General features: G+C 46.3%; 1 protein-coding gene across 1 annotated transcript in view; it reads right to left on the bottom strand.

Moving 5' to 3' along the window:
• The window catches only part of LOC122806732 (valosin containing protein), a 1,741,209-nt gene that overhangs the window by 506,185 nt on the left and 1,209,820 nt on the right, over positions 1-25,204 (bottom strand). Inside the window, exon 13 of the mRNA XM_044077401.1 lies at positions 7,742-7,954. Within this exon, the coding sequence (XP_043933336.1) occupies positions 7,742-7,954 (213 nt within the window). The remainder of the gene's footprint in view (positions 1-7,741; positions 7,955-25,204) is intronic.

Genomic DNA, 25,204 nt, shown 5'->3' with positions numbered 1-25,204 from the left:
AGGCGAAGAGGAAAGTGACCGAGTTTGTTTTCTGAAGGGTTGAGATCTGTCTTCTCCCCCTCTCAGAGTTGTTGTTTGCCATTGTCTAGGCCTGAAGGCACCTTGTGCCTGGCCTCTGCCCCTAGGGTGTCTGTACCTGCCCCTTTGGGGTCTGTCTGAAGCAGGAAAGGACCAGTTTTTTGATGGCTAGTTTCTGCTGAAGCGAGGAGGTTGTACCTGTAAACAATCTTTAACTGTTTGCATTGACTTTGCCTTTTCTTCCATCTTCTTTAAAACTTCCTCTGCTTTGACACCAAATAACGCATCCTTTTGCAGTGGAGCATCCAGTAACTTTGCTTTGACATGTTCTGGTAAGGTCTGCTCTTTTAGCTAAGCATGTCTACGTATTACAGACCCTATGACCGCTGCTCTACATGAGGCCTCCAAAGAATCAAAACCACACTGCAAGGTATGTTTTCCCTCTTGTTCTGCTGCATGCAACAAATCTTGCATCCCTTTGAAATCTAGTTGATCTGTTTGAGGGATCATTTTCTGTTTTAACTGAGTAAGCAAGTACTGCTGGTATTTAATCATGTGGAATTGGCAGTTTAATGCCCTCATGGCCAAAGTGACAGAGATATACACTTTTTTCCCCCATCTTTCTAATGCCCAGGAATCTCTTTCCACAGGTAGTGGATTCTTAGTAGTAGAGGCCTTAACCCCTTTGGGACCCTGGGAAATGGTTTCTGGGTCTGCAGCAGAGCTTTTATATAAAAAACTGAGAGAGTCTGGGACTCGATAGTATCGGTCTGGTTTAGGTGGTGCTGGAGGTAAGGAATCTGGATTTAGACTGGATTCAGTGTAGACATCATCCAGAATGTCTAAAACAGGAGGAATGGCTAGGGGTCTATGCTGAGGTAGAAGAAACTCACTGAGTCTTTTCTTGGAGTCAGAGTAATCTTGTCCTTCCCAGTGGAAATGCTCTCATGGTGTGCGGGGTTTCCCCAAAAGAGAAGACTTCATGGGGGGAAACAGAGGAAATAGACTCCTCAGCATCTAAGTCTTCAAAGAGAGGGAAGGGGTAATCCTGTTCCACAGAGTCTGCTGAGGAAATGGATTCCTGGTCAGGAGGAGGTAAATCTTCCTCCAGTCTAGGCCTTTTGTCAGGAGGGGGCTGGGAACCTCTGATAAGGGTAATCATGTCCTACGCCATTTTGAGCATCTGTTTTTTAGGCATAGGGGCCTGTGTGGGAGTCTGTGGACCCAGTTTCTTAACATTTGGAAGCTTAGCGTATGACTTAAGAGAGAGTCGTCGGTTTAAAGACGCCTTCTGAAACCGAAGGCCTGTCCATAGTCTCCGGATCGCCGCCAGGGCTGGCGTCCGCGAGTTGAGGAGGAACTGGCTCCAGTGGCCCAGTAGATTCTGATTGAGAGGTAGTCGTATTTTCTAAATCTGCGGTAGTCAGGGGCTGCGTAGGCGCCTCACTGAATACCGAAGATCCGGCGGCAGGCCTAACAGAGACCTCGGTATCTTGTCTAGGCTGCCGGTCTTTGTCCTTGCGTTTTTTAAACATAGCGGTTGTCGGAGGTTCCGACGACATAATGTAGTTGAATTTTCTGCCAAAATAATGTCGGGCGGCATCAGCCCGACACTTAAGTGTGTTTATTGAACCTAGCGCAAAACCGACAACCAGAAATGTCGTGGTCTGGGCCTAGGCAAGGAATACAATAAGAATGAAAATCCTTATGAGGTATTTGTTTCCCACAAGAAATACAATTATTAACTTTGTCTGACATCGGTCTGAGGCAATAAAAGTTTCCCCAACGGGGTACTTAACTTTATGGAAGAATTTGGCTGAAATTCTGTTCGAAAATCACAGGAACTGGCCGATCGGCACTTGCAAACTGCTTCTGCTTCGGGCACCGTGCGGCAAGAAAGTCAGAAAAAAATGGCGTCGGCTGCCTCTTTTATACCCCTGCAGCACTAACGTCAGGGAAGAAGCGACGACAACCAATGCCGGACCAAGGCTTTGGAATTCAGGCAGAATGCGGGACCGCCTGACGGCAGGATAACCCAAGTGTGATGATTGCAGCAGCATAGCACGATGAACATCTGGGAGATCGATGGTCTGGTTTAGATTTGCCTCGGAAGATATCTTGGGTAAAAAAGAGGGGTTAGTTCTGAGGGACATTCTATCCTTATGGAAAACCAGATAAGGAGGATGAACGCAAAGGGCGTGAAGTTCTGAGACTCTCCTTGCAGAGGTTATGGCCACTAGAAACAAAGTTTTCCATGAAAGTAACTTCAAAGAACAGGAAGCCACAGGTTCAAAGGGAGGGAGAATCAAGGAGTTTAAAACTAGATTCAAATCCTACTGCGGAGGGGGATGTCTGACCGGGGGCCTAAGTAAAAAGATACCTTTTAAGGAAGGCTTTACAAAGTTTATGAGACATAAGAGAGGAGTCTGACAGGCCAACATGAAAATCTGAAATGGCCGCTAACTGGACTCTGATAGTGGACGAAGAAGATCCTGGTTGAAAAAGTTCGGCCAAAAAATCCAAAACCTATTGGATAGGAGCCACAAATGGGCCTATGTTCCTAGATTTTGCCCAGAAGGAAAAACGTTTCCATTTGCTGGCATAAATCCTCCTGGTAGAAGATTTGTGAGAAGCTAAAATGATGTCACGCACCGAATGGGAGATAAAGGGAAGCCTGGCTAAGGTTGGAAGTGGAGCAACCAAGCTGTGAGGTTGAGAGAGGGGAGGGATTGGTGCAGCTTGCTCGACTGATGGGTCAAGAGATCTGGAACTGGGCCCAGATGCTAGGGCTGCTCCAAGAGGTAACTATGCAGGAACGAAAACCAGATTTGTCGAGGCCAGTACGGAGCAATGAGGATCATTGTGGATCTCAAGGCGGTAGCTTTCTGAATCAACTGAGTGATTAATGGAAAAGGGAGAAAGGCGTACAGGACCACCCCAGGGCCAATCGTGGACTACAGCGTCTCTGGGGGGGTGGCCGGGAAGAGTGAAAAATTAGTGGCACTTGCTGTTCTGGGGTGTTGCGAAAAGATCGCAGCAAGGCTGACCCCATTTTCCGAAAATTTTCTCCACTACTGACTGCTTGAGGGACCACTCGTGCGGCATGAGAATGGCTCTGCTCAGCCTGTCCACTATGACGTTGGACTTCCCAGGGATACGTGTTGCTATAAGAAACTGCTGAGAGGAGATCGCCCACTGCCAAAGTCTGAGTGCTTCTCGACATAAGGGATAGGGACTTGGTTCCGCCCTGCTTGTTGATGTACCACACTACGGACATATTGTCCGTCTGAACTGCAATCGTCCCGATGGAAAGAGTCCGGAAGGGTTTGCAACGCTAAAAGTACTGCTCTCATCTCCAGGACATTTATGTGCAGGTGGCACTCGAAAGGTTGCCAAGTGCCCTGGACCGTCCTGCCCTGAAAATGCCCCCCCCCCCCAAATCAGGGAGGCATCCGTTGTCACTGTAGCAACCGGGGGGGGGGGGGGACAAAGGGTCTGCCCTGAATCACTTGAAGAGAGACCATCCACCAAGATAGGTGTTTCTTGCATGACTGGGTTATTGAAATGCTGTGTGACATCGGGAGCTGCTGGAAGGAGCACAGAGAAGAGCATCCACTGAAGGAGTCGCATGTAGAAGTGAGCTAAGGGAAGTAACGTAATGGCAGCCGCCATGAGACCTAGAGTCTTCAGTACAAACTTGGCCTGGATTTTGTTGTTCTGAAGAAGGATATGAACATGTTCGCGAATATCTGAGACTCTGTGCCGTTAGTTTTGCAGATAGTTTGACTGTCTAATATGGCGCCTATGAAGGTAATAGACTGACAAGGTGACAAAGCAGACTTTATGAAATTTATGGAGATACCTAGCTCTTCGCAAGTCTGAATAGTGTAATCTCTGGACTGAATAAGTTGACGCCTGGTGGTGGCGGTAAGGAGCCAGTCGTCCAGATATGGAAACACCTGGAATCCTTGACGCCTCAGATGAGCTGTAACCACTGCCATGCATTTGGTGAACACTCGGGAGGGTGGGGGAGGGGGGGCTGTAGTGAGACCAAAGGGCAGGGCCCTGAATTGGTAGTGACTGGCCCCCAGCCGGAAGCAGAGAAACCTCCTGGAGCGCCTGTGCATCTTGATGTGGTAGTATGCATCCTGAAGGTCTATAGAGCACATCCAATGGTCCTGGCCCAAAAAGGGTAGAATGGACTGTAGCGTGACCATCCGGAACTTCGTTCTTTGAACAGACTTGTTCAGTCTGCTGAGATCCAAAATTGGTCTCCAGTCCCCTGTCTTCTTTGGTACCAAAAATAACTTGGAGTAGATTCCGGATCCTTGCTGGTCTGCTGGGACTGGTTGGATGGCCCTTTTTCTTAGCAGTTTTGATATTTCTAATACTGCTTGTCCCCTTAGACAAGGTGGAACATCTGGAAGGGATCTTTTTTGGCTGTTTTGGGGTGTGGACAAAGGGAATTTCGTAACCCTCGGACATGATCGACCGTACCCATCTGTCTTTGGTGAGGGAAAGCCAGGCTTTTGGGTACAGTGATAATCTTCCCCCGACTGCCTCCGAAGGCGGACAGTCGGGCAGCTTCTCAGGGATGCTGGAAGGGTTGGCTAGAGACGACTTCTCTGCTTCCCTGATTCTGCGGACCCCCTCTGCCCCTGGGGTGGCGTCTGTTATTGTTCCCCCCCTGCCTCTATAGGGGAACTCACCTTGTGCATCCGGCGACTCCCTGTGGTTTGCGGAACCACATTTTTCCACCTTTCTGACCTTTAGGGTATGGTCTAGATGGGGTGGAAAACCAGACTCCCATGGCAGAGAGAGTCTTGCCTTCTTGTTCGCATCTGATCAAAATATCCTTCACCTGAGGTCCAAACAATGCTGAACCATCAAAGGGAGAGTTGGTGAAGGACGCCTTAAAGGGGTCAGCAAAGTAACAAAGCCGCATCCAGGCATGATGTCTTAAGGCCACGCCTGTGCCTGCAGCCCTACTCACACCATCGGCCGCATATGAAATAAGCCGCATGGAGGAGTTAATCGACTTTAGGGTTGCCAGCTGGGAGTTGATTTTGTCCTGAGACCCCGCAGCTGTTGGATCCTGTAGAGTATCACCCATTTCTTTGAGCAAGTCTCTTTGAAGGCGCGTGAAATGACATAAGTAATTCAGCGACCGCATGGTAAAGGTCGCTGAAGAAAACATCCGCTTGCCGTACCTATCCATGGTCCTAGATTCCTTATTAGGAGGATGGATAGGTACTGAAGGATCAGCCAAGTTCCTTCTTAGTGGCTGCTGCCACCACCATGGCATCAACAGGGACACCCTTGGTCAAAAACTGTTTATTAGAAGGGGCTGTGATAAATTTTGAAGGCCTCCGCGGGGTAGGTTCCATCGAGTCAGGGGCCGTCCATGCCTTCCTGGCCACCACTTCCATAAGGGGGTCAAAGGGCAGAGTCACCCAGGAGGTGGAAGGGCGAGAACCAAATGCCTCTAGGTAAACAGACTCGTCCTCGGAAGGATTGAGGGTAGACCAGTTCCCCCTCTGCTTGAGGATCTCAAGGATGTCAGAAAAGGAGACATCCTCAGAGGGGGATCGTGGGGACACTCCAGACTCATCCAAGTCGGTAACAGATGTGACTGACTCAGGGGAGTCCACATGCTTCCTCTTACATTTCCTCTTCCGAGGGGGCTCCCCTGACAGATCAGGGGAGGCCTCAGAAGAGGAGAATGCTCCCAATGGGGGCCACTGAGGCGTAGGATCTCTGCAGTCAGGGTCGAGAGTATGGGTAGAGACCGTAGCAGGCACTACAGTGGGAGGAGCTGAGGGAGCTGACCGAGGAACAGGCACAGGGGCCAGCACACTCCTCATGACCTCGAAAGCACCCCTATCAGGCAGGGAAGAAGGTCCCCGTTCCGAAGAGATAAGGACCCCTCCCAGCACCGAGAGGGATGGCTCCGAGGCCGATGTCAGAGCCGAAATCACCTGCGCCGAGGCTCCGAGAGGGAGAACGGGGTCGGACAAAGGTCCGATGCCACTCGCCCCCTCGGAGCAGAGGGAGTCACGGCGCCCGGATCCCTCCAAGGATGGCACCATAGAAGAAATCGGAGGAGACGACTGAGCCGAAAGGGGTGGTATCGGCTCACACGTGTCGACTGTCCCGGCTCCCACAAACTCCGGCTCTGAACTCAGAGGAAGAGTCGGAGGAGGAATCTATGATGGAATGGGGATAGCCACTGTCTGTTGAGAAGGGCTATGAAGCATCTGGGCCGGTGCCTGAGACTTAAGGAGTCTGCTAACCACCCTCTCGAGGTGATGGTCCGAAAGCCTGGAAGACCGAGAGGAATGGGACAGATGGTTGCGCTCCAAAAGCAAAGGAGATCTCTGAGCCGAATGGACAGACTCCAAAGAAGGGGACCTGGAGCGCTTATGACTCGAAGACGGTTCCGATGTAACTATCGGAGCCGACGGAGTTATTGAAGCCTCGGCTCCAGCCGGAGCCGAAGCAGAAGTAGTGCCACTGGTCGGAGGCTCTGTACTCGGAGCCGACGATTTAGTGGGCTTTAGTTTGCACGACGAGGACTTGGCCGGGGAACCTTCGGGCTTCAACAAGCCTCTCAAAATCAACTTGTTTCTGCATTCCTGCAGGACTCTGACTGAATGCATGGCAGACAGAACAAGAGTCCTGCAGGTGCAGAGGGCCCAGGCAATAAACACAAGTGTGACCATCTGTCAGATATTTTCTGACAGCACGAGTCACACTTCTTGAAGCCTGAGACCTTGGACTCCTTAGACATCTTGTGGTAAAACACACACAAACACACCACACTAAAGAAACTTAGTCCAGTCACTTCACCACACCGAAGACTAAGATTAAAATTATAGACTAGGGAAAAAAAATTAAACTGACAATCTAACTGAAAACAAATCTAGAGTACAAACTTGGCCCGAAGGCTTGATAATATAAGAACGGTAGGACCGAGGGGATAGAAAATAGACCCAAAAGGGGACTATATAAGGCGGGTTACTCTAAAAGGATAAAAGGGAAAAACTTACACTAACCCTGAAAATAAAATGGAAAAACCTTACCAGAAAAACTGTTTCTGAAAAATTTTACCAGAGAGCTGGCAAAAACGCAACCTTGCAGCTAAGCTGCAAACCAGATCTGGGTAGTTAGCGCCTAGCATTGTGGGATACAGGGTTACCTCAAGCCGGTAAAAATAGCTCTCGAGTTTTGGTATAAGCAGAGTCGGAGCCGAGGATCGGCTCCAAACCCATCCAGCAAGAAAGAAGGCGAGATTGACAACTTAACATTGTTTATTTAAGAACAGGTTAAATAGTGATCCCACTGCAGTCTTGAAGTATACCCTTAACTCTGGGTCTAGTTAAGTATCCCTCTGTTAGAACCTAAACAGTAGTGAGTCCTCAGACCAATGATATCAACTAGACAATAATATTAAGGTACTTTGGTTCCTTCTACACAAAGATTAAATCCCCTTACTATTAATTTATGGCTACTGATAATTCTGTACCTTTAAGTGATCAAGACTGGCAAGCCTACTTCTACATCACCCAATACAAACAAAATAAGCTTACAGCTTGTGCATTATAACATGAAGTTACAACCCCATAAGCACTAAAGAAAAATATGCAATAATGAAAAACATCGTTTTTGTTTACATAAAACTACCATTCAGTAAGATGTTCCTTAAATACCACAGTTAACTTACCTTGTCAAAGATCTCCCGAACATTGGCCTCAGACTCACCAAACCACATAGTGAGCAGCTCAGGTCCTTTAATGGAAATAAAGTTGGCCTGGCATTCATTTGCAATAGCTTTAGCAAGCAATGTCTTACCACAACCAGGAGGACCATAGAATAGCACTCCTTTGGAAGGAGTCATGCCAAACTTCAGGAATTTGTCTGGATGCTCCACAGGGTACTGAAAGAAAGGCAAAGATTCAATAAACCAAGTGCACTTGATCAGAATCAAGATATTGGGACTGGTGGACTCTATGGGACAAAATTAAGCAATAAGCCCTGTCTTCATCTTTCACTGACATAATACAGAAAAGCAGGATGTGCAAAAGTAGCAAATTAAAGCACTCGCACAGGAAAAATGTAAAGCATTAAAGCAGAGCTACATTACAGTTACAATGCTAACTACAAGTATCACAGCAATAACAGTACAATTAAACAAGGAAACTTACCATATTAGTAACAATATCAGAGATTACTGTTGCAGTAGTCAAAGTACAGTTTTGTACCTACCATAAATGTAGATGTTCGAGTGCTAATACAGCTGCAGTCATAACAGATGGGCTTTCCTGCCGTCAGGCGGGTCCTCGGTCGGCCGAATTCCAAAGTCTAGGTCCGGTGTCGGTTGTCATCGCTTCTTCCCTGACATCAGTGTGACAGGGGTATAAAAGAACCAGCAGACGCCATTTTCTTCAGTTTTTCTTGCCCCAGATGTCAGGTGCCCCCAGAAAGAAGGCAATACATAAAATTATGTAATAATGCAATGCAATATAATCAAAGACCAGTAGTTGCAAGCAAATACACCATAAAAGAAGACCCCTAGAGGGGAAGGAGGGAGGGAAACCTGGACTGCAGCTGTATTAGCACTCTAACATCTACATTTATGGTAGGTACAAAACTGTACTATGTTCATCGTGCATACAGCTGCAGTCATAACAGATGGGTAGAATCCCAAAGCTAAGAAAGGGGTGGTAGGCACTAGGTGGAGCTAGGAGGAGCCAAAATGCCCTGCAAGACTGCAGTGGCAAAGCCTGCTCTAGATTTGGAGTAAAATGGTAGGTTGTAGTGCTTAGAGAAGGTATGCACAGAACTCCAAGTGGCTGCTTCTAAAATATCCTTGGTAGGAACTCCACTGAGGAAGGCTGCAGAGGTGGCTGTGGCCCTGGTAGAATGAGTTCTAATGCCTGTAAGTACAGTTTTGCCATGAAAGGAATAGCAAAAGCGTATGCAGTGGGCTATCCATTTTGAGATAGTCTGTTTGGATATTGACTTTCCTTGAGCTCCTACCGCATAGGCCACAAAAAGCTGTTCTGATTTTCTGAAAGGCTTTGTTCTCTGTGGATGTCCAAGGAATGCAGTAATCTCTCCCCTTTGTTTTGAGGATTAGGATAAAAAGTAGGTAAATGTATGGCCTGATTTAAAGCTACCCTGGATACCACTTTAGGCATAAAGGACGGGTTGGTACGTAATGAAACTCTGTCCTGATGGATGATAAAAGGCTGGACAGCCATAAGAGCCTGTAGTTCTGAAACTCTACGAGCTGAAGTGATAGCCAGAAGGAAAGCTGTTTTCCAGGACAAATATTGTAAATCTGATGAGGCAGCTGGCTCAAAAGGAGGCAAAGTCAGTTTTTCCAGAATGAAATTAAGATCCCAAGCAGGTATTGGTTGTTTTCTTGGAGGTCTTAAATTCTTAGCCCCTCTGAGGAACTGTTTTAATAGAGGGTGAGAGAATAAAGGTGGATCAGTGTTGTATTCTGCAGAAATGGCTGAGGCATGGATTTTGATGGAGAACGAAAGTCCACTGCTTAGCAGTTCAGCCAAATATTGTAGTATTTGAGGTAAATTCAGCTTTCCAGGGCACTGGCCCTTTTTCTCATTCCAAACACAAAAACGTTTCCATTTTGCAGAGTAAGCTTTTCTAGTTGATGGCCTTCTGGCCTCCAAAATGACATCCTGCACCTTCTTGGAGAGCAGGGCCTGCTGCGATGCTAAGGAATCTTCCATGCGGCTAGATTGAGTGTTTTCAGCTGACTCTGAAGAGTTTTGAAGCTGTGCTGTGTCAGAAGATGCAAGAGGCAGGGTCCATGGTGGGGAATGAGTCAGGCTCCTCAGGAGTGGGTACCAGTGTTGCCTTGGCCAGTCTGGAGCAATGAGGATCATCTTTGGTCTGTCTGCTCTGGTCTTCAATAGGACTTTGGGCAGCAGAGGAAGAGGTGGGAATGCATAAACTGTCATTGATGTCCAACTGAAAGAGAGCGTCCACTCTCCAGGCCTTTGGATGGAAGATCCTTGAGCAGAAATTTGTCAATTGATGATTTTTGTGGGAGGCAAAGAGATCTAGGTCTGGCCTTCCCCATTCTTGGATTATTTCTGTAAAAACTTTTGGATGCAACTTCCATTCGTGTGGATCTGTCATATTCCTGCTTAGGTTGTCTGCCAGCGTGTTTTCCTTGCCTGCCAAGTACTGTGCTTGTAGTTCCATTTGTAAGTCCATGGCCATGTTCCAAAGTGACATGGCCAGTCTGCATAGGGGATAAGAATGTGTTCCTCCCTGCTTGTTTATGTACCACTTAACTGTGGTGTTGTCTGTTCTTATCAATAGCTGACCTGGTTGTAGAAGGTCCTTGAAAGCTGTAATAGCATTATCACTGCTAGCATTTCTTTTTGATTGATGTGAAGGTGCTTTTCTTTTTGGGTCCATTTGCCCTGAATGCACCGGTCTGTCATGTGCACCCCCCAGGCGTAGTCCGAGGCGTCTGTTGTGATGACTTGATTTGCTTGAGGCTTGCTGAATGGAAGACCTGTGTTTGTTTGGCATGCTTGAGCCCACCACAGAAATTCCTTTTGCAGACATGGAATTAGTGGTATTTATCGTTTCCAAACTGTGGCTGTGTTGAGACCATATGTTTTTTAGGTACCATTGTAGTTCTCATATGCAGCTTTGCACATGGGATTAGTAAGATGCAAGATGCCATGAATCCCAGAGCCTGAAGGATTTTCCTTGCAGTCAGCCTGGTGCAATTTGCCAGTATTCTGAAATATTGAATTAGTTGCCCCTGCTTTTCTGGCGTGAGGTAGGCCATCTGGGTGTTTGTGTCCAAATTGGCACCCAGGAAAATTATCTTCCGAGAGGGTATTAGTCTTGATTTCTCTTTGTTGACTGTGTATCCTAGAGTGTTTAATAACATTATTACATAAGCCAGATGTTTCAGAAGAATGTGCTTGCTGTCCGCTTGGATCAGGCAGTCGTCCAAATAAGGGTATATTTGTATCCCTTGAAGTCTGCAGTAGGCAATTACTGATGCCAGGCATTTCGTGAATACTCTGGGCACAGTAGATAAACCAAAGGGTAATGCAGAGAATTGATAATGGGTTGAACCTGCAAGAAATCTGAGGTATCTTCTGCAATTTTGTCTGATTGGGACATGCAGGTATGCCTCCTTGAGGTCCAATGTTACCAGCCAAGACTCCTTGCCCAGCATGGGAAGAAGTTGCTGTAGAGTGAGCATCTTGAATTTTGGTACGAGTAGGAATGCGTTTAGGATGGACAGATCCAAAATAGGTCTCCAATCTTTTCCCTTCCTTGGCACCAGAAATAGCCTGGAATAAAAACCTTGACCTTGTTCGTGTGTAGGTACCTCTTGAATAGCTTTCATGTTTATAAGATCTGAAATTTGCTTTTGTGCCTCTGCCCTTTAATTGTGTGGCAGGTTTGGCATGCCTTTCATTTTTGGAAGGGTATGAAAATGGAATTTGTAGCCTCTGTTTATAATGTTCAGGATCCATTTGTCCTTTGTGACAATATGCCAATGTTTTGAGAATAGAGCCAGCTTTCCTCCTAAGGGGGCTGCCATTTAAGACCTGGTTGGCATGCAAAGGGGGAAAGTCATTGGTTTTGCTTTCTGAAAGATTGCGAGTTGTCCTCACCACCTCTTGGTGTAGGAGCTTGCCATTGTCTGCCTCTGTACGAGCCTTGTGTTTGTCCCCTGCCCCTCGGGCGCCTGTATCTGCCTCTTTGGGGTCTGTCTGTGGCAGAAAAGGACCAGTTTTTGGAAGGCCAATTTCTACTAAAACGTGGGGGTTGAACCTGCAGAAATTCTCACAGTTTGCATTGATTTAGCCTTTTCCTCCATTTTCCGTAATACTTCCTCAGCATTTGCCCCAAATAGTACATCCTTTTGAAGATGGGTGTCTAGTAATTTAGCTTTGACATGATCAGGCAAGGCTTGTTCCTTGAGCCAGGCATGCCTACGTATGACTGAGCCTGTAACAGCAGCTCTACATGAGGCCTCTAGAACATCAAAACCACATTGTAAGGTAGGTTTACCCACTTGTTCTGCACTATGCATCAAATCCTGCAACTCCATGTCTGGTTGTTCAGGTTGTGACATTTTACTTTTCAATTGAGATAACAGAAACTGTTGCTATTTTAGCATATGAAACTGACAGTTTAAGGCCCTCATGGATAAGGTAGCCGAGGTATATACCTTTTTTCCCCACCTTTCTAAGGATCTGGAATCTCTCTCGGAAGGCAATGGGTTTTTGGCAATGGAGGCCTTAACTCCCTTGGGCCCCTGTGAGATGGTTTCTAGGTCAGCAGCATGGCTTTTGTATAGAAATTGGTGTGAGTCAGGAACCCTGTAGTACCTGTCAGGCTTAACTGGAGCTGGAGGAAGAGAGTCCGGGTTAAGGCAGGCCTCCGAGTAAACATCTAGGATGTCCAGGACAGGAGGTATAGTAAGAGGCCTGTGCTGGGGTAACAAAAGAAATTCCCTGAGCCTTTTCTTGGAATCTGAATAATCCTGGCCTTCCCAGTGGAATTGTTCCCTTAAGGTATGCAGAGTTTCACCAAATGAGTAATCCTCAGGGGGGGATACAGAAGGAATAGATTCCTCTGCATCAGAGTCTTCAAACGGGGAGAAAGACTGTTCCTGATAATCAGAGTGCTCTGAAAGAATGGATCCCTGATCAGAGGAGGGGGAATCTTCCTCCACTCTGGGTCTTTTGTCCGGAGGTGGCTGAGAACCTCTGATTAGAGTAATTAAATCCTCAGCCATTTTAAGCATCTGTTTCTTAGGCATGGGGCCTGGACATGGGCCCTGTGTAGCTGGTCTCAGGGTGCATGGTAGCTTTAGACTTGGTGAAAGCCTTGATGGAGAAAGAAGAGGAAGGTCTGAAGACACCTTGAGTGGAGGTGGACCTGTCCACATTCTGTGTATCAACGCCAAGCGTGGCTTCGGTATCTGTAGTCAGGGTGTGGGCCGAGGAGCCTGTGACCTTGGGTACAGGAGACACCGCCAAAGATGTCGTCGGTAATCAGGGGCTGCGTAGGCGCCTCGCTGAGAACCGGACCACGTGCAGTCGGCTTTGGCGTGGTGTCGGTAGAGGCCGTGGACCTAGAGTGTCGGTCCTTGTCTTTGCGCTTTTTAGACAAAACCGGAGTCTGAGTATCCAACGATAGTATAGTTAAATGCTTTTCCAAAATAATGCTGGGCGAACTCCGCCCGACGCTTAATAGTGCATTTGTTGAATGTAGCACAAAAGCGACAGACCGAGACGTCGTGGTCTGGGCCTAAACAAGGTATACAGAGGGAATGGAAATCCTTATGCGGTATTTGCTTCCCACAAGAAATACAATTAACTTTGTCTGACATCGGTCTGAGGCAAGAAAAAGTTTCCCCAATGGGGTACTTAGCTTTTAAGACTACTTCGGTTCCAAATTTTTTCGTAATCTCAGGAGCCGGCCGACCGGCACTTGCGAACTGCTTCTGCTTCGGGCACCGCGCGGCAAGAAAGACTGGAGAAAATGGCGTCGGCTGGTTCTTTTATACCCCTGTCGCACTGACGTCAGGGAAGAAGCAACGACAACCGACGCCGGACCTAGACTTTGGAATTCGGCCAACCGAGGACCCGCCTGACGGCAGGAGAACCCATCTGTTAGGACTGCAGCTGTATGCACGATGAACATCGGGAGACCTATGTTTCTTTGGCATGCTTGAGCCCACCACAGATATTCCTTTTGAAGACATGGAATCAGTGGTATGATTGCTTCCAAACTGTGGCTGTGTTGAGACCATAAGTATTTTAGGTACCATTGAAGTTTCCTCATATGCAGCTTTGCACATGGGATTAAGCAGGATGCAAGATGCCATGAATCCCAGAGCCTGCAGGATTTTCCTTGCAGTCAGCCTGGTGAAGATTGCCAGTTTTCTGAAGTATTGAGTTAATTGCCCTTGTTTCTCTGGCGTGAGGTAGGCCATCTGGGTGTTTGTATCCAAGCTGGCACCCAGGAAAATTATTGTTTGAGAGGGTATTAGTCTTGACTTCTTTTTGTTGATTGTGTATCCCAGACATTTCAACAACATTATTACAAACGCCAGGTGTTTCAGAAGAGTGTGTTTGCTGTCCGCTTGGATCAGGCAGTCGTCCAGATATGGGTATATTTGTATCCCTTGAAGTCTGCAGAAGGCAATTACTGATGCCAGGCATTTCGTGAACACTCTGGGTGCAGTAGATAAGCCAAAGGGACAATGCAGAGAATTGATAATGGGATGAACCAGCAAGAAATCTGAGGTATCTTCTGCAATCTTGTCTGACTGGGACATGCAGGTATGCCTCCTTGAGGTCCAGTGTTACCAGCCAACACTCCTTGCCCAGCATGGGAAGAAGCTGCTGTAATGTGAGCATCTTGAATTTTTTTACGAGTAAATATGTGTTTAGGATGGATAGGTCCAAAATAGGTCTCCAATCTTTGCCCTTCCTTGGTACCAGGAATAGTCTGGAATAAAAACCTTGACCCTGTTCTTGTGCAGGTACCTCTTGAATAGCTTTCATGTCCATGAGATCTGAAATTTGTTTTTGTGCCTCTGCCCTTTGTGTGGCAGGTTTGGCATGCCTCTCATTTTTGGAAGGGTGTGAAAGTGGAATCTGTAGCCTCTGTCTATAATGTTCAGGATCCGTTTGTCTTTTGTGACAATATGCCAATTTTTTGAAAATAATGCCAGTTTTCCGCCTAAAGGTGCTGCCATTTGAGCCTTGCTTGGCATGCAAAGGGGAAGTCATTGGGTCTGCTTTCTGAATGGCTGTGAACTATCCTCACCCCCTCTTGGTGTAGGTGTTTGCCATTGTCTGCCTCTAAATGATCCTTGAGATTGCCCTCTACCTCTCGGGCGCCTGTATCTACCTCTGAGGTCTGTCCATGGCTGGAAAGGACCAATTTTTTGAAGGCCAATTTCTACTGAAACGTGGAGGTTGTACCTGTAGGAAATCTTTCACTGTTTGCATTGATTTTGCCTTTTCCTCCATTTTCTTTAATACCTCCTCAGCTTTAACACCAAACAATACATCCTTTTGAAGAGGTGCATCTAGTAATTTAGCTTTGACATGATCTGGTAAGGTGTGCTCTTTGAGCCAAGCATGTCTACGTATGACTGATCCTGTAACAGAAGCTCTACAAGAGACCTCTAAAGCATCAAAACCACATTGCAAGGTATGTTTACCCACTTGCTCTGCACTGTGCAACAAATCCTGCAACTACAAGTCTGGTTGTTCAGGTTGTGACATTTTGCTTTTCAACTGAGATAACAAAAACTGTTGATACTTTAACATATGGAACTGACAGTTTAATGCCCTCATGGTTAAAGTGGCCGAGGTGTATACCTTTTTCCCCCACGTTTCTAAAGCTCTGGAATCTCTCTCTGAAGGTAATGGATTTTTGGCAGTGGAGGCCTTAATTCACTTGGGACCCTGTGAAATAGTTTCTGGGTCAGCCGTATGGCTTTTGTATAGGAATTGGTGTGAATCAGGAATCCGGTAATACCTGTCAGGCTTGACTGGAGCTGGAGGTAAAGAATCTGGGTTAAGGCTGGCCTCCGAATACACATCTAGTATGTCTAAGACCGGCGGTATAGCCAGAGGCCTGCGCTGAGGGAGCAAGAGGAAATCCCTGAGCCTTTTCTTGGAGTCTGAGTACTCTTGGCCTTCCCAGTGGAAGTGTTCCCTCAAGGTATGCAAGATTTCCCCAAAAGAGTAATCCTCAGGGGGGGGGAGACAGAGGGAATGGACTCCTCTGCATCAGAATCTTCGAAAGGGGAGTAAGAATGTTCCTGGTCCTCAGAATGTTCTGAAGTAATGGAGGCCTGGTCCGAGGAAGGGTATTCTTCCTCCACTCTGGGCCTTTTGTCCGAGGGGGGTTGAGAACCCCTGATAAGTGTAATCAAATCCTCAGCCATTTTGAGCATCTGCTTTTTAGGCATGGGGCCTTGAGAGGGGCCCTGTGAAGCTTGTCTTTTAGAATGCATGGCTGCTTTAGATTTAGTGTAAGCCTTAATGGAAAAAGAAGGCGGCGGCCTGAAGACACCTGGAGAGGGGGCAGGCCTGTCTGAACTCTGAGTTTCCCCGCCAAGAGTGACTTCGGTATCTGTAGTCGGGGTGTGGGCCGAAGAGCCTGCGACCTCGGGCACAGAAGACACCGCTAATGAAGTGTCATCGGTAGTCAGGGGCTGCGTAGGCGCCTCGCTGAGAACCGGAGCACATGTAGTCGGCTTTAGCATGGTGTCGGTAGAAGTCGCGGACCTCGTATGTCGGTCCTTATCTTTACGCCGTTTACTCAAAATTGGAGTCGGAGTATCCGACGACATGTTGTAATTAAACTTTTTGCCAAAATAGTGTTGGGTGAACTCTGCCCGACGCTTAAGAGTGCATCTGTTGAATGTAGCACAAAAACGACAGGCCGAGACGTCGTGGTCTGGGCCTAAGCAAGGTATACGGAGGGAATGGAAATCCATATGCGGTATTTGCTTCCCACATGAAATGCAATTAACTTTTCTGACATCGGTCTGAGGCAAGAAAAGTTTCCCCAACGGGGTACTTAGCTTTCAAGAAGTCTTCGGTTGAAAAATATTCATAATCTCAGGAGCTGGCCGACCGGTACTTGCAAACTGCTTCTGCTTCAGGCACCGCGCGGCAAGAAAGACTGAAGAAAATGGCGTTGGCTGGTTCTTTTATACCCGTCGCACTGACGTCAGGGAAGAAGCGACGACAACCGACGCCGGACCTAGACTTTGGAATTCGGCCGACCGAGGACCCACCTGACAGCAGGAAAACCCATCTGTTATGACTGCAGCTGTATGCACGATGAACATCTACTGGGACTTCTGCTACAGAAGGCCCAGTACCAAATCTTCCACCACCATCACAAAGATGCTCACTTTCTTTGGGTGTCAGCATACTCCCAGTATAAAGATGTCACACTGTGCCATTTTTAGTTTGCTTACAGCCCAAGTCCAAGAGTTTCCTAAACAGGATCCAAATTGCATGGGGTCTTCCACAACCTGGCTTGAGGATTTTTGTCAATACAGCCAAAACTAAGGTTTTGCCAGTAACTTTTGAGTTACAAGGCTGTGTGGAAAATTGATGCTTTTAAACTGTGGTGCTGGCAAAAAAAAGTACAGTTTTGTACCTACCATAAATGTAGATGTTCGAAGATCCACATTGCTGCAGTCCTTACTTATGGGTAGTCCGCTGTCCTCGGTCGGCCCGAATACCAAAGTATTAGGCTGACGTCGGTCATGGGCGCTCAGCTCTGACATCAGAGCGTCAGGGTATAAAAGCGCATGACCGACGTCATATCCTCAGTCTTTTCTTGCCCCAGATGTCAGAAGGCCCTAAAAAGAAAGGCCACAGCCAAAAACAGAGTACCTCCCAAAAAATATGCCCAACAACAACCATCGGCCAAACCATATAACCATGCCCAGCTAAAGTGGGGAAGGAGGGAGGGTAAATTGGACCAGCAATGTGGATCTTCGAACATCTACATTTATGGTAGGTACAAAACTGTACTATGTTCTTCATCTCACATTGCTGCAGTCCTTACTTATGGGTAGAATCCCAAAGCAACGGGAAAGGGAGGATGGCAAAATCATAAAGCATTAGGGGCTGCTAAAATGCCCTGTAATATTGCAGTGGCAAATCCAGCCCTAGACTTAGAATAAAGAGGAAGGTGGTAATGTTTAGAAAAAGTATGTACTGAACTCCAGGTAGCTGCTTCCAAAATATCCTTTGTAGCCACCCCCCTTAGAAAGGCAGTAGAAGTGGCAGTAGCTCTAGTGGAATGAGATCTGATTCCAGCCGGAATCTCCTTACCATGATGGGAATAACAGAAAGAAATACAAAACCCAATCCATTTAGAAATAGTTTGTTTTGAAACAGGTTTACCCTGAGAACCCAAAGCAAAAGAAACAAACAACTGCTGAGACTGTCTGAACTCCTTGGTTCTGCTCAAATAATAACGCAACTGCCTGTGAATATCCAAAGTATGCAAAATCTTCTCCCTTTATTTTGGGGTTTGCATAAAAGGTAGGCAAATGAATAGTTTGGTTTAAGGCCACACTAGAAACCACTTTAGGCATAAAGGAAGGATTAGTACGCAAAGATACCCTATCCTTATGGAAAATCAAGAAAGGCTCCACTGCCATAAGGGCCTGTAATTCAGAAACCCTTCTTGCAGAAGTAATGGCCAACAAAAAAGCAGTCTTCCATGACAAATACTTTAACTCGGCAGTAGCTGCAGGCTCAAAAGGTTGTAGAGTAAGCTTTTCCAACACAAAATTGAGATCCCAAGCAGGAGTAGGAACTCTACGTGGGGGTCTTATGTTCTTTGCCCCTCTGAGAAATTGCTTAAACAAAGGATGAGAGAATAAAGGAGGGACACAGTCATAATGAGCCGAAATGGCTGCAGCATGAACCTTTATGGAAGAGAAGGACAAACCCTTGTCCAATAACTCAGTAAGATATTGTAGAGAAGCACTTAAATTAGGCTTGGAAACATCAAAGTCCTTCCCTTTGCTCCAAATAAAAAATCTCCACCATTTATCAGCGTAAACTTTCCTTGTACTAGGCCTCCTGGCCTCCAAAATAACAATCAAAACTTGTTGTGGAAGCAGAGAACCTCCAGAGTCTAAAACAGAATATGCCAGGCTGTTAGATGCAGAGACTGAATTCTGACATTGAGAAAGTGATTGCCCTCCTGAGACAAAAGGTGCAGAATCAAAGGCAGAGGCCATGGAGGCTCTCGTACCAAACTCCTCAGTAGTGGGTACCAGTGTTGTCGAGGCCAATCCGGCGCTATTAGAATCATGGATGGCTTGTCTTGTCTGGCCTTCAAGAGTACCTTGGGTAGAAGAGGCAGAGGTGGAAAGGCATATACATGAAGATTGTTCCAACTGAATGACAGAGCGTCCACTTTCCAAGCTGTGGGATGAAACCTTTTTGTGCAAAACTTTGGCAACTGGTAATTTAGTGGAGAAGCGAACAGATCTATGTCTGGAGTTCCCCAGGACACTGTCAACTTTTGAAATACATGAGGATCCAATTTCCACTCGTGAGGATCCACTATTTCTCTGCTCAATACATCTGCTAAGGAGTTCTGTGCTCCTGGTAGAAACCTTGCCTGAAGATTGAGGTGTAAACTGGGAGCAGTCTCCCACAAAATCATCGCTTGCCTGCAAAGAGGGTACGAATGGGTTCCCCCTTGCTTGTTGATGTACCACATGACAGTAGTGTTGTCTGTTTGAATCAACACCTGCCCTGGGTGAAGTAAATTCTTGAAAGCCATCAATGCAAATTGGACTGCTAACATCTCCTTCAAGTTGATATGCAAATGTTGAAGTCTGACAGGCCACGTGTCTTGCACCCATTTTCCATTGAGGTGTGCTCGCGAAGCCTTGTCCGAGGCATCTGTCGTTAGAATCTGACCGCCCGTCGGGTCACAGAGTCCCTTGTTTAGGTGACATTCCTGAGCCCACCACAAAAATTCCTTCTGAATGCAAGGTATTATCTGAATGACAGTGTCCAGATCTTGGCAGTGTTGTGTCCATACGTTTTTGAGATACCATTGAAGCTTCCTCATATGCAGTTTGGCATTGGGAAGCACCAGAATACAAGATACCATGAACCCCAAGGCTTGAAGGACTGTCCTTGCAGTCAGCCTGGACTGTAGAGACATTTGATGGAAATAAAGAGAAAGGCTTCTTTGTTTGTCCGGGGTCAAAAGGCCATCTGGGAAGCTGTATTCAGTCTCACACCCAGAAAGCACATGTCCTGAGAGGGTACTAGACTGGACTTTGTTTCGTTCACAGAATACCCTAGGCATCTTAACACTACCATCACATACTGTAGATGCTGAAGAAGCTTGTCCTTGTCTTGTGCAATAATCAGGCAATCGTCCAAATAAGGATAAATCTGTATTCCTCTCAACCTGAAAAAGGCTATCACTGGAGCCAGAACCTTTGTGAACACTCTGGGCGCAGTAGATAAGCCAAAGGGCAATGCAGAGAACTGATGATGTAAATTTCCAGGAAACGCAGGTACCTCCTGCAACTGGGCCTGATAGGAACATGAAGATAAGCCTCTTTTAGATCCAGAGTTACCATCCAGTGATCTTTTCCCAGTAAAGGTAAAAGCTGTTGTAACGTCAACATTTTGAACTTTGGAATGTCCAAATAAGTGTTGAGGAGAGATAAATCCAAAATCGGTCTCCACGTGTTCCCTTTCTTTGGTACCAGAAACAGGCGAGAATAAAATCCTAGACCCACTTCTGACAGAGGGACTGGCTGTATAGCTCCCATTTGAAGTAATGAAATCTGTTTGTGAGCCTCTATCCTTTGCCGAGGAGGAACGTCTGGCATGCCTTTGAAAGGAGGCAATGTATGGAAATAGAACTTGTAGCCTTGGTTTATAATGTCCAATACCCATTTGTCCTGGGTGATTAAAAGCCAGTTTTGCTTGAAGAGAGCTAGTTTTCCTCCCAAAGGAGCTGCCAGGCAAGAAGAATCTGGCAGCTGAAAATGCAGGTCATTGGGCCTGTTTACGAAAGGACTGGCCCCTACCCTCACCAACAGATTGAGCAGGCGAACTCCATGTTCTGGACCTGAAGGTACTCTGAGCTCTGCCCCTACCACGTCTAGATCTACCCCTAGACTGAGAATCAGAAGAAGGGTACGTCCACCCCTTAAGTAGGCCAATTTCTACTAAACTTTGGAGGTTGTACCTGCAAAAAATCTTTAACAGTCTGCATAGACTTAGCCTTGTCTTCCATTTTTTCAAAACAGACTCCACAGGGGAACCAAACAACACGTCCGACTGTAAAGGGGCATCCAGAATTCTAGATTTAACATGTTCAGATAAATTCTGATCCTTAAGCCAGGCGTGCCTACGAAGAACTGAACCAGTGGCAGCCACTCTAGAAGAAGCCTGTAAAGCATCAAAACCACACTGCAAAGAATGCTTCCCCACCTGTTCAGATACATGCACCAAATCTTGCAATTCTTTACACTCTATGCCCTCTGCCAAAGCATCCACTTTAGATTTTAGCTGAGAAAGGAGGAAATTCTGATACTTCAACATATGAAACTGGCAATTTAAAGCCCTCATTGCTAAAGTAGAAGAGGTATACACCTTCTTACCCCATCTGTCCAAAGCTCTAGCTTCCTTATCTAGAGGGACTGGATTCTTTACAACAGAGGCTCTAACACCCTTAGGCCCCTGACTAATAGTTTCTGGGTCCGCCCTAGGACTCATACAGATATTTATGAGCCTCAGGTACCCTATAATACCGGTCCGGTTTAACTGGTGCAGGAGGCATAGAATCTGGATTAAATGAAACCTCCGAAAAAACATCCTGAACAACCTCCAAAACAGGAGGTATAGCCAAGGGTCTGTGCTGTGGTAAAAACAAGAACTCCCGGAGCCTCTTCCTTGAATCTGAAAAATCCTGTCCTTCCCACTTAAAATGCTCCCTCAGTGTAGGGTTTCTGAAAATGAAAAATCCTCTGGAGGAGAAGCAGAAGGAGTGGAATCCTCTGCATCAGAATAAGGAGGAAAATCTTGAATGTCTTCAGCAGAAGACTCTGAATCATCTGAGGCCTGCTCCAAACTTTCCAACTCTGGCTCCACCCTGGGCCTCTTATCAGGAGGGGGCATAGAACCTCTAATTAAAGTAATCAAATCTTCTGCCATTTTAAGCATGTGCTTTTTAGGTACAGACCCTGAAGAACCAGAACTGACACCAGAGGAAGGCAAAACAGACCTGCACTTAGAAGGAGCCTTAGAAACAGTAGCAGAAGGCCTAACCACCTTAGGCATAGAAGGGAGAATAGTAACCTGAGAGGCCCCTTCAGCCTGACCAGCCTCCTGTGAGGCCACATCTTGTAAAATCAAAGTTTCCCCCTGGGACTCAACAGAAACCTCAGCCGGATCCACCTGCACTGTAGCCTCTAAAGGACCGGCGTCCGAAACGGACGAATCATCCTGCCTAGGCTTTAAAGATTTGTCTTTACGCTTCTTCGTGGAAGCGGGCGTCGGAGGATCCGACGGCATATTATAATTACACCGCTTGCCAAAGACTAACCTAGCGCAATCTAACCTTCGTTTTATAGTGCGCTTATTAAACCTAGCACAAAACCGACACCCAACTACGTCGTGCTCTGGTCCCAAACACGGAATACAAAGCGAGTGGTAATCCCTATGCGGTATCTGTTTCCCACAAGAAATACAATTATTCACTTTTTCTGACATCCGGTAAATAACTGAGGCAAGAAAAAACAAAAATATTCCCCAAAGTACAGTTTTGTACCTACCATAAATGTAGATGTTCGAGGATTCCATTGCTGCAGTCCTGACTATTGGGTATAGTCCGCGTCCCAGTCGGCCCGAATACCAGAGTATAAGGCTGACGTCGGTCATGGCGCCTTAGACTGACGTCAGTACGTCAGGGTACTAATGCGCATGACCGACGTCATTTCCTCAGTCTTTTCTTGCCCCAGATGTCAGAAGACCCAAAAAGACAAGTCCCAAAAAACCTGCACCAAAAACATGTACAATATATACAACAATATATACAAAAATATAAGCATGTAAACTCACCTACACAACCACCCCTAAACACAGAGGGAAGGAGGGAGGTAATTGGACTGCAGCAATGGAATCCTCGAACATCTACATTTATGGTAGGTACAAAACTGTACTATGTTCTTCGTCTTCCATTGCTGCAGTCCTGACTATTGGGTAGAATCCCAAAGCAGAGGAAAGGGAGGCTGGCAAATTATAAGGAAGTAGGAGCTGATAACATGCCTTGCAAAACAGCAGTGGCAAAACCAGCCCTAGACTTAGAGTAGATAGGAAGATGATAATGCTTAGAGAAAGTATGCACTGAACTCCAAGTAGCTGCTTCCAAAATATCCTTAGTTGCCACCCCCCTTAGAAATGCTGTTGAAGTGGCAGTAGCCCTAGTGGAATGAGGCCTAATCCCAGCTGGAATCTCCTTGCCATGATGGGAATAACAAAATGATATGCAAAAGCCAATCCACCGGGAAATAGTTTGTTTTGACACAGGCTTGCCCTGTGAACTCAAGGCAAAAGAAACAAAACTGCTGAGACTGCCTAAAATCCTTAGTCCTGCTTAAATAGTATCTCAATTGCCTGTGTACATCTAAAGTGTGCAAAATCTTTTCCCCTTTATTTTGGGGATCTGCATAAAAAGTAGGCAAATGAATAGTTTGGTTTAAAGCCACACTAGAAACCACCTTAGGCATAAAGGAAGGATTAGTACGTAATGATACCCTATCCTTATGGAAAATCAAAAAGGGCTCTACTGCCATAAGGGCCTGCAACTCAGACACCCTTCTTGCAGAAGTAATGGCCAACAGAAAAGCAGTCTTCCATGACAAGTATTTCAACTCAGCAGTAGCCGCAGGCTCAAAAGGTTGTAGAGTAAGTTTTTCCAACACAAAATTGAGATCCCAAGCAGGAGTAGGAGCTCTACGGGGGTCTTATATTCTTTGCCCCTCTAAGAAACTGCTTGAACAAAGGATGCGAAAACAAAGGTGGGTCACAATCATAATGAGCTGAAATTGCTGCAGCATGAATCTTAATGGAAGAGAAGGACAAACCTTTGTCCAATAACTCAGTAAGATATTGAAGAGCCACACTCAAATTAGGCTCAGAAATCTCCAAATTCTTTGCTGTACTCCAAAATAAAAATCTCTTCCATTTGTCTGCGTACACCTTCCTTGTACTAGGTCTTCTAGCTTCCATAATCACATTTAAAACTTGTTGAGGAAGTTGAGACCTGCTGTGCTTCAAGAGAGAATATGCCAGGCTGTTAGATGAAGAGAGTGAAGCTTGACATTGAGCAGATGACCATCCTTCTGAGATAACAGATGAGGAATCAGAGGTAAAGGCCATGGAGGCTTCCTTACCAGACTCCGTAGTAGTGGATACCAGTGTTGCAGAGGCCAATCTGGAGCTATCAAAATCATCCTTGGCCTGTCTTGTCTGACCTTTAATAATACCTTTGGAAGAAGAGGCAGAGGTGGAAAGGCATAGACATGAAGGTTTTTCCAACTGAAAGACAGAGCATCCACTTTCCAAGCTGTGTGATGAAACCCCTTTGTGCAATACTTTGGCAGCTGGTGGTTTAGTGGAGAAGCGAACAGATCTATGTCTGGAGTTCCCCATGACACTGTCAATTTCTGAAATACATGAAGATCCAGTTTCCACTGTGGGGATCCATGATTTGTCTGCTTAACACATCTGCTAGGGAGTTCTGTGCTCCTGGCAGAAACCTTGCCTGAAGAGTTAGTTGCAGGCTTAACGCAGTCTCCCATAAAATCATTGCTTGCCTGCATAGAGGATAAGAATGTGTTCCCCCTTGCTTGTTGATGTACCACATGACAGTTGTGTTGTCTGTTAGAATCAACACCTGCCCTGGAAGAAGTAACTCCTTGAAAGCCATCAATGCAAACTGGACTGCTAACATCTCCTTCATGTTGATATGTAGATGCTGTAGTCTGGCAGGCCACTTGTCTTGTATCCACTTTCCATTTAGATGAGCTCCCCAAGCAGTGTCCGAGGCATCTGTCGTTAAAATCTGACTCGCCTCTGGCCGGGTCACAGAGAGTCCCTTGTTTAGGTGACATTCCTGAGCCCACCACAAGAATTCCTTTTGAAGGCAAGGTATTATTTGAATGACAGTGTCCAAATCCTGGCAGTGCTGTGTCCATACATTTTTGAGATACCATTGCAGCTTCCTCATATGCAGTTTGGCATTGGGAAGCACCAGAATACAAGATGCCATGAACCCTAATGCTTGAAGGACTGTCCTTGCAGTCAGCACGGACTGATGAGATAGTTGATGGAAGTAAAGTGACAGACTCTTTTGTTTGTCCGGGGTTAAAAAGGCCATCTGGGCTGCTGTATTCAGTCTCACACCCAGAAAGCACATGTCTTGAGAGGGTACTAGACTGGACTTTATTTCGTTCACAGAATACCCCAGGCATCTTAGCACTGCTATGACATATTCCAGATGCTGTAGAAGGTCTTCCTTTTCTTGAGCCAGAATCAGGCAGTCGTCCAAGTAAGGATAGATTTGAATG

This window comes from Protopterus annectens, chromosome 1.part1, assembly GCF_019279795.1.
Source record: "Protopterus annectens isolate FY-2018-M chromosome 1.part1, PAN1.0, whole genome shotgun sequence".
NCBI classification, from domain to species: domain Eukaryota; kingdom Metazoa; phylum Chordata; order Ceratodontiformes; family Protopteridae; genus Protopterus; species Protopterus annectens.
The sequence above is the reverse complement of the archived record's forward strand: the minus strand, read 5'-3'. Positions and strand labels throughout refer to the sequence as shown.